At 38.1% G+C, this 9626-nt stretch overlaps 1 protein-coding gene across 2 annotated transcripts; it reads left to right on the top strand.

Annotated features, from left to right (window-relative positions):
* Positions 1-1513: 1513 nt before the first annotated feature.
* LOC110043127 (neo-calmodulin-like) lies at positions 1514-9508 on the top strand. 2 transcript variants are annotated; one of them, XM_020748545.2, is made up of 5 exons: positions 1514-1592; positions 5585-5615; positions 6156-6299; positions 6618-6860; positions 7727-9508. In XM_020748545.2, exons 1-5 carry the CDS (start codon positions 1587-1589, stop codon positions 7750-7752), a joined length of 450 nt encoding a protein of 149 aa, XP_020604204.1. In that variant the 5' UTR covers positions 1514-1586; the 3' UTR covers positions 7753-9508. The 2 variants fall into 2 exon arrangements, with proteins under 2 accessions (XP_020604204.1, XP_020604203.1); XM_020748544.2 differs by lacking the exon at positions 1514-1592 and adding an exon at positions 4333-4442.
* The last annotated feature ends 118 nt before the right edge of the window (positions 9509-9626 follow it).

The following is a 9626-nucleotide window of genomic DNA, read 5'->3' on the forward strand; positions in this document are numbered from 1 at the left end:
CTTTCCTTATTATTAAACTGTAGGCTTCGGCCCCCAGAGGGTACTCCGGCCTCACTTCTTGAAGTGTTTGGGACGCGCCAAGTTTTTTTGTGATTTTGAATTAGAGAATAAACGGAGGATTTTGTCGGTCTCAGAATCAAAATCTTCTAGTGACACACCGGGCAATAGGGGTGGGTATTGTAACAGCAAAGTTTCCCCGAGAGGCGGGGGAAAAGTTTGAAATGTGACCCTGCACAAATGTTACATTTCGCGCTATGCCCGGGCGAGCAGAACTCCCAAAAAATATTATTCGTCTATTCCTTTTGAACAACTGTGCTGAAAGTACAGCTGATGCGGGTAATTTAACCTACGATTGAAGATGATTAAAGACGGCCTAGAAGCTACCAATAAAACTTTCTCCCGCACTCTCTTTTTTCCTCTCTCGTTTAAATACTGCGCCCCTTAGCTAAAGCGCTCAGCTGAAAGTAACTGAGTGCAAAGCAGCTCGCTCCAGGAAATGCGATACAAGAAAACGTCTTCGAGAGACTGACTTCAGTTAAAAGAGCTACGTCAGTCACGGCTCGCGCATCTTGAATTTTTCAAGTTCGTCGTTTGTCATCCGTGTTAATCTTCTCCATCCTTAGCCGTCCTTGTTCCTTTATGGTTTATTCTTATCTCTTTGGTGTTTTTGTATCTTAGTGAACAACCTATTTTCAGGTTTCCTGCGATTTAAAGGCACTATTGTATGCGGTCAAAATAACTCAAAATACCGTGACTAAGCTCCTTTAATTTGCCAATATTCGCAGTATCAATAATCTTCATGGCACGATGTGAACATCCGTTATGATGTGTGAATGTTCGTCATGTGACAGGCAAACAAGTGGCATAAATTCTGAATATAACATCTCAAAATGGTTCGAAGCTTAAGCAACGTATAAATGTTAAATTAAACTAATCAAATTTTAGGATCCCTTGAAGCAACTCACTCGAATCTATTGTAACAAACGCTCTATCATACTCGCGGTCTTCTTACTCTTCAACCAGAAATGATTAAATTCAAGACCTAGGATGTTTCTTCTTAAAATAATGTGATGCTCAACGCTTTCAGAACCAGCTGTGAAACATATCGGTAAGAAAACCAACAAACCGCATGTCATTATGATTCAATGTTCCTAGCCTCGATATTTACTAAAGTCGACGCGCTATTGGCTAACACCAGAATAATGAAAAACCTCGTTTATCAGCTAATTTTCCGTATTTACCGGCTCGTTTTACATGTAATTATTATTTTGACGCTTGAAAATCCTCCGCAACCAACAAACGATGCTCATTAAGGTATCTCTGTCTGGCTTTAATACGGTTTTGCTTTTGCGCTTCAAGAGACATGAGCCCTGGCAAGTGAATATTTCATTAAAATTTAATACGAAAAAGCCCTTTAGGGCAAAATTATTGCGTTTTCCATTGTCGAATCCGCTAAAAAGGAAGTAACAAGACCCCAGCGAAGTTGACTAGCAACCCGGATTTTATGCATTAATTCACATAAAGAGCAAGCTTTCAATAAATATCATCATTTAATATTCTGAGCCGTCCTTCAAGGCTGTCACGACATGGAGGTGAGTAATGGTGACCACGTCAGTTGTTTATTTCATTGACAACAAGATTACGAGACTGCAAATTTGGGCATTTTTCTAATTTTTTTATCCATCATGTCGTCAAAACTTGACTTCGCTTAATTTGGTAATTTATATTTTAAACAAAATGTTATCAGTAAGTCGAGTGTTGTTTACAGTACGTATTCTTCGGCCGTGTTTCATCCTCAGAAGGAAAAGCGTATCTTTCGCTCAAATGGTTTATCAATCACCCTCGTAGCATTTATATCACACAAATTGCTTCCTATTTTGAACGAATCAAAAGAAACAAATAGCACATCGGAGCAGTATCAAGATGGAGGGTAGTTTGGCTTTTATTGAAGTAAACTTGAAAGATTTGTTTCTAAGCTTTGCGCGATATTGGTAAAAATTTGAAGTAGAGGTTAACATCCTTCCGTAACGGTGAACGAATCTCAGTTCCACCCAAAGGTACGGTCGATGAGATTTCCATGAAAAGATGAAAGCGTATTTTTTAAACATTTACTTCATTGTATTTAGCATCACGATCAATTTTCCGCGTTGCCAAGCGCCATTTGCATTAAACGAATCGATCATATAGTAGACTTACGCCATCGTTGCCATAATGCCATTTGACATCTCGAAAAATGTATCAACTAAAATGCGGAAGCTTATTTTCCATTGTTAACGGAATACGATTTAGATCACTAGTAATGAACGTTAAAAGCAACATTTCCGAACATTTTCGAACTGTCGTGTTAATTTTATATTATTTACTGGCTGAACAAAACATTTATGATCTCCCTAAAATATGGCGAGGCCAAACTAAAGAAGCACAATTTGCAAAACAGAGTATGTTAAAGGTGATAAAGAGGGCGGAAACTGTTAAATTAAGGCTTGTTTTCTTTAACAGACCAGCTGAAAATACTGAGCAAGCCCTTATTGCTTAAGCCAGGTGCTTCTAAAAGGAAAGATGGAAAATTTGGTTATCATGATTACCATGTGAGAATACATTAAAAATCATGCAACAGAGCATATGCTGCTCACACCGCCTACACTTGCGAGAAGTCAAAGAGTAAGCTGATTTTTATTGATTTTTTTCAAATGAAGAAATTCCTCAAACAAAGTACAAATTTGAAGATGAACGCGATAATACTGTTCTTGGGTCGTTCTAAGAAAACCGCTCGTTTCCATTGTGATTTTAATACATTTCCATCAATGTGAATTTTATTGCTACCTCGGAAACAATGTCCTTTGCTAGATGCTTTTCTTAGTTCTCATCACATGCCAGGTAATTATTGATCCTGTAAGGAGAAATTAGTCGTAGATCATTATCAGAGATTAACCTGGAGTGTAAAGTTTCTTCACTAGTCAAAGCGAAGATCATATTTCTGCGGCCAGTCAAGTGCAAACCAAACTCAGTCTGGCACACCGTTGTGAATTCAAACCTTCGTATTACCAGTTGTGATTGCTTTACTAATATGCTATTAATAACATCGTCATGATTGGCTCTCCGCTTTTTGCTTTTGTTTAAGATTTTCGGTGACGACTGTACATATAATCATCTTGAAAAAGCGAATTATGCAAACATCAGGCGCTGGTTGTTCAATGGTGAGGCAAACCTACCTACTGGATAAATCACTATCAAGTGGATAACATTTTGTTAATGCGTATTATCTAAGAGCGTCTGAAAGACTCGTTAAATCACATCAGTTGGCCGCGCAAGAGATAAACCTTTCGCTGTTTCTCTTTTTCTTGAAAGTTTGCCTGGAAATATATACAGCCGCGAAAACTCCGCTACGTACAATGATGATGAGAGACAGTTGTATTTACAGGCTACGTTGGCTTGGCGATGAGAAATTCATTAGACAAACAAACAAAACAACTGAGACAAACAAACCAAAAAAAAATCACTTATAGTTCAATTCTGAGTGGCTGGTAGAATTCTGTGCTTCTGGCACTTTCAATTTTCACACTTCTTTGTTCTTCCAAAATAAATACTGTTTTTAATGTTTTGACGGCTTCGATTCCTGAGGAAAATATTCCGTTTTGATTAATGTTTGATGTACCCCTTGTCATAAATATCGTTTGTCATAAATGCAACAAACGAGCCAAAATATCAGTTACATTTTATAATATGCTCCTCAATTTCCGTCGTACTCTTGAAAGGTTATTGAATAAAAGGCTTTTCGAAATCTCTTTACTCAACAGTCGCAACTGTGAAAGGATGTGAAATAACAAGCTTCTCGAAATTTCCCAACTTCAAAGCAGCACTTAGCTTGTTATAAATTTTTTTGATGTTTTACGAAAAAGTTAATTAATTATCTCCGTTGGAGTCAAACCGGGAAAATTTCCCCTTCACAAGAATATCAATGTTAACAGGGAAAGCAAAACAGTCAAAATTATACGAAATTGTTTGATTTTTCAGTAATATGTTTTGACAAACTGAATTTCCTCGAACAGAATCAACTATTTTAACACGGCACTTGGCCGCAGGTGCTAACCGTTGTAATGTAATATTTTTGGACAAAATTCTTGCGGCGAAACTGTTTTTCAATTTCAGAAGACTTCCGTGCCAGATTAAAACATTGCGTGTTTTTAGCGATCATAGCATCTTGAGGGGTTCCTAACTTCTCGGCATCTGAAAATATGGGAGGTCTTGCATGGTGATAAAAAATTCATGTCTTTATTAACTTACCCATTCAGCCGTTGCCAAACGGCACTGTTATTAACCACTAGCCTGAATTTAAAAGCAGCCACAATCGGCTAAACAAATATTGCGCAGGTTACTTGTTGCCTGGTTCACCTGCTTCGACTGAATTGTGAAATTTTTGCCTGGAAGAAATGTCTGAAATGGTAAGTTTAATTTACGGTTTTGCTGCCTTGTTAGAAATCACCCAGCGTGGACGAAATATAGATTAAAATCATTATTGGTCAGCTAATTTATCTTAGCTACATCCGAACTGAATTAACAAGTTTAACAACTCGCTGCTTCACATACGAAATTCTCCTCGGAAATTGACGTTTTATGACAGGGAATTGAATAAGGACTTGTCCAAAAAAAGTGCTAAAATTCCGCGAATTATGTCGGAACAATCGCATTAAACAGACGCATAGTTTAGTTCAGTTTAAACAGAGCGGAATGACGAAAAGCTTTTTTAAAATTGTTATACTGAATTCTACAACGCATCGATAAAATAAATTTCGTGAAAATTAAGTGATACAGTCATCCGAGACTTGTGTTCCGTTTCATTTGCATACTCGTTTTACATGATGCAGAGTGTTTGAACTAAATATGAAATATTTTAAAAATAATATATCCACACTGACGACCACATGAGCCCAGACTTAAATTTCCCTAACAAATATGCTTTTATATAGGAATTTTTGAGCTAAAACTTAGGGCCTTTGAGGGCGAAAAAAATGAGTTTATGTTCCAGGCGCCTTATTCAGTATTAGTGTCTTTTCGGGTAGGATGTTAGCACTACTGTTCTATCCCTTGCAAAAGCAATAAACGTTTTCTTATTTTTGCTTTGGAATTTCAGAACTATATTAGTCCATTAGTTTAATGAAAACGTCTAAATACGTATAGCTAATATTTATTCTATTTAGCATTTCATTGTCGGACATGTGTGCAACTTCACTTTGTATTTTGTAAGTGGTTGATATGCTGCCTAACAGGCTCTGACTGATCTAATAAAGATGTTGATAATGATGATGATGATGATGATTAAATTTGCTTTTTTTATGTTGGAGAGTTGAGAGCATAAATAAGTTATTTTCTATGTGGAGTTTAGAAAATAATGGGTTTTTTTTTTTAGTTTAAAGCACTTCAAGGCTTTTATCCTTATTCACCCGTTGGATAGTTAGTATGACTAGTAATTCTATTATATTCCATGGACAAAGTACAACCTCCACTCTCAAAACCACGACCGATGCCATTCAGGTGAGACACTTAAGACACCTTCAAAGTTGACATAACTACATTTCATTACTAGGTTTCAAAGTTAACTGAGGAACAAGTAGAAGGTAGGTGACGACTCATGCTACTTGGTCAGGCAAGTTTAAAAGTTTATTCTGAGACTTAGGGTTAGCGTTTTTAAAGCCGAATTCTAGTCTGTTCGGTATTCTTCTCCTAAATACGGACATAGTTATGGGACCAGCTTCAAGCGTCACCTGACCTAGAATACCTAGTGTTTGTTTGGCCGCTTAACTTTGTGAGTGCCTCTCTCCACCCAAGAGTATGGATGGGTAGTGTAGTAAATTGGTGGGAAGAATGGTAAAGTGACCTACGATGGACCAGTATCCCATCTAAAAGGTTTTGTTTAAGACTCCTAATTTCATTAAACATCCGCTTTCGCTCCGCTCGATTCGCTTTCTCCTCATGCATAGGTTGTTTAATAATGGCATCCGATTAAGCCAATTAATATACCTTTCCGTTCTCCTCACAGCAGGTTTCGCTTTGTTTATAAAATCATTCTGTCCTCTTTCACTCTTGATTAGCAACGTTTTAAGTGATATTTGAATGATTTAACTGCAACTTACAACAGATGGTTGCTCTCACTCTAGATTTCCGGAAAGCGTTTTTACTCTTTGATAAGGATGGCAATGGAAGAATAACAGCGGATGAATTGATTGACGTCATGAGATCGTTGGGTCAATCTCCTACAAGCAGAGAAGTTGAAGAGATGATTAAAAAGGCTGACCAAGATGGTAAGACATACACACATCACACTATTTAATATGCCAACGAGTTCGTTTCAATGATTTCAAAGACATTCTCAAACTGTAAGACAGCACCACATGATAATTCTGGGCAATATAACTTTCTTTGGCGGAATAGTCAAGTGGTGTTCCATTCACAGAATTACACTGAGTTTAATGAGAGTCTTGAGACGAGAGGAGATATAAATCCCATTACCCAGCCTACTAATGTTTGTTCTAATCCCACTTCAAAATGACTTGCTTAACATAGACATCATTTAACGACTGAAGAATTTCGTCACGCAAGACCGGTTTTCATCCTTTTAGGTGATGGGTCCATCGACTTTATGGAGTTCCTTGAAGTCATGGCGAAGAAGATGGGTGAACACACATTCGAGGATGATCTCCGTGACGCGTTCCAACTGTTCGATAGAGATAGTAACGGGTTCATATCCAAAAGGGAACTCACCTTTGTAATGACCAGCCTGGGAGAACAAATGTCTGATGCTGCTGTGGAAAACATGATCAAAGAGGTCGACCTGGATGGAGATGGGAGAGTCAACTATGAAGGTAACATAATTAACTACAATTAGCATAATTAACATAATTAACTGATAATTAACGACTGAAACGCCAGGTAAGGCGTGCCGCTTGTGCCTAGCTAAAAGAAATCGAGATTTCTTTCGGAGATGGTGCTAGTGGTGATGGTGGACTCCAGATCGAGCGGTCTGAGTTCGAGCCCTAGCCGGGGTCACTGCGACAGCGTTGTGCTCTTAGGCAAAATTCATCACTTTTACAGTGCCTCTCTCCAGTCAGGTGTATAAATGGGTATCGGTTAATTTAATGTTCGGTAGCAACCCTGCGATGGACTAGCATCCCATCTCAGGGAGAGTAGAAATACTCTTCGTTGTGCGCTTAATGCTGCGGAAACAAGGATAAGCATCGTAAGCTGAAGTGGTGTGGACCACTTGACCCGTCGCAGACTCCAACTTTAACTCTACCTTCGCCCTTAATGGCACTGGTGCTTACTCGGGCAAGGCCAGAGCGCAGTGTAAAGGCGACACCAGTGTGAATAAAAAGTATTAATTATAACGGCTTTTCGTGAGCACCAAAATCAAACTTTGATAGCAGAAGGTTTCAGAAGCTTCCGCAAGTACGGGATAACAAACTGGGCCACGAACCCGCACACACGTGAGTTCCGCGAGTGCCTAAACACTCTATTATGAAATTGGAAATTGCTATTGACATTTATCATGAAATGAAATAAAAAATAACTAATCGATGAGCAAGTTCAACCTCGATGGGTACTGGGTTAAAATAAAGACCACGAGCCAGGAATGCCGCGGGAGAACTCTGGTAATTTACCTTGACTAAAATTATTGTTGAATGTTACATATTTGCTCTTTTATGCTATATCTTTGTGTCCTTCATTGCAGAATTCATCAGAATAATGAAGAAATGATTCGACGCTTAGGAGGCCAGTTTTCCATTCACTTGTGAATGAACTAGGTTTAGCACCAAATCATAGTACAATTTAATTTCTGCACGCGCTTTGATTAGCTAACAAGCTATGTTTTACTAGCATCAGAGTTCCAAAACATTGCAATGTGTTTTACTGCAGTTCGCGCACGCTAAATTTGTATTATCGGCTGCAGCATCTCAAGAAGCCTTAACCATGTATTACACGTCAAAAAATACCCCAGAGTTGAAGACGAAAATTTAAGAAATGTAGAAAACACTCGCTTGCCGCTCGTCAGTCTTTTAAAAACGTTCTCCTCGTTTCAAAGTCCCGTCGTGCTGTTCGTGATGTATGACCAAATAACAAAGGGTTTAGGTATCCTCTCTTTGTGAATTTTTATCACACTTATTTATGGATAGGTTTTTTTCACTTTGTTTTGTACAACTATGTTTACTGATTAAGGCTGGTTTTCACTAGAACATAAGCACAAGCCCAAGCATAAGCATAAGCACAAGTGAAAACAGCCACGACATAAGCATAAGCATAAGCAGAAACATAAGAAGAACGAACCCAGTTATTTGTCTTGTGCAGTTTTCACTAGTAACGCGCTCGACGTAAGCATAAGCACAAGAAAAACGGAACTGTTCGTTTTTCTTGTGCTTATGCTTATGCTTATGTCGAGCGCGTTACTAGTGAAAACTGCACAAGACAAAAAACTGGGTTCGTTCTTCTTATGTTTCTGCTTATGCTTATGTTTATGTCGTGGCTGTTTTCACTTGTGCTTATGCTTATGCTTGTGCTTGTGCTTCTGCTCTAGTGAAAACCAGCCTATAAAAACTGGTTTTCACCAGCGCATGTGCATAAGCCGACACGCGCAGACGCAGTAAGATCTTGATAGATTAGCACCTTTTGTTACAAAATTTCCCAACAAAAGGCGCTACTTAGCAGCGCTCTACTGCGCACGCGTGTGTTGCGTATGCTTATTCCGCAGAGAAAACCAGCTTTAATGTTTCACTTTATGAGTAACTTAAAAGCCTTCTCTTTCCATTTTGCATATAGAAATGAACAGTTCTTTCTTTGCCAAATAAAGAATAAAATAAGTAACTTTATTCAAGAATCTAGCGCTATGTATTACACTATTAAAATACAACACTCGCCTGAGTGTCAGTATGAGACCTTCTAACAATGTTATGCTTAGCTTTACTGTTTTTTACTATCATCTCTTTCTTATCATCGCGCCAGCAGGCGTGTTTTTACTATGTTTCATCAGTATAATGTTTGATATTACACCTTCAAACAAGCATCAAGGCCAGGTGATTTAGGGTGCTTTTCTTGTAATCCGGACGTCCTTCAGTCCTACCAATGGCTAGCCTCCGGGAGAACCCTATGTTCAAGGGGCAGAGATACTTATCGGAAAATATAGATAAAGGGATCACGTCCTGGTTAGCCAAGGCGTTATTTGACCCCTAAAAGATGCCATTGTATTGTACTTCCACGTTTATAAACATAACAGTTGTGTATAGAATTGTCTAAATTGATCAAAGATGTAGTAAAGAAGGACACGGTTTTTGATGTATCCATTTCGCACTTCCTTCACTTCTGTACATAACAAAAGATAGTTTATATCAATAGTAACTCGATAGTTTTCACTTAATTTGTAGGTAGTTATTACCTTAAATAGTTTCAGTTATTATTGTTATAGGACACGGTATCGTCCTGGATATGATCCGATTCAATAAATATCTCTTACGTTTCACAACTATCGCCATATTTTTCTGCTTGACTTATGCACTCCTATCAAAAAGGATGCCCAATAATAATAATAATAATAATAATAATAATAATAATAAACGCTGCGAACGGGCCTTCATACCTCA

The sequence above is a fragment of the Orbicella faveolata genome, unplaced genomic scaffold, assembly GCF_042242905.1.
Source record: "Orbicella faveolata isolate gen_17 unplaced genomic scaffold, um_ofav_v1 contig_24, whole genome shotgun sequence".
Classification (NCBI taxonomy): Eukaryota; Metazoa; Cnidaria; class Anthozoa; order Scleractinia; family Merulinidae; genus Orbicella; species Orbicella faveolata.

Coding starts and splice junctions, on each gene's coding strand:
- LOC110043127 (XM_020748544.2), top strand. Junction 6,300..6,617: donor TAAAAAGGCTGACCAAGATG/GTAAGACATACA, acceptor TCATCCTTTTAG/GTGATGGGTCCATCGACTTT. Junction 6,861..7,726: donor TGGGAGAGTCAACTATGAAG/GTAACATAATTA, acceptor CCTTCATTGCAG/AATTCATCAGAATAATGAAG.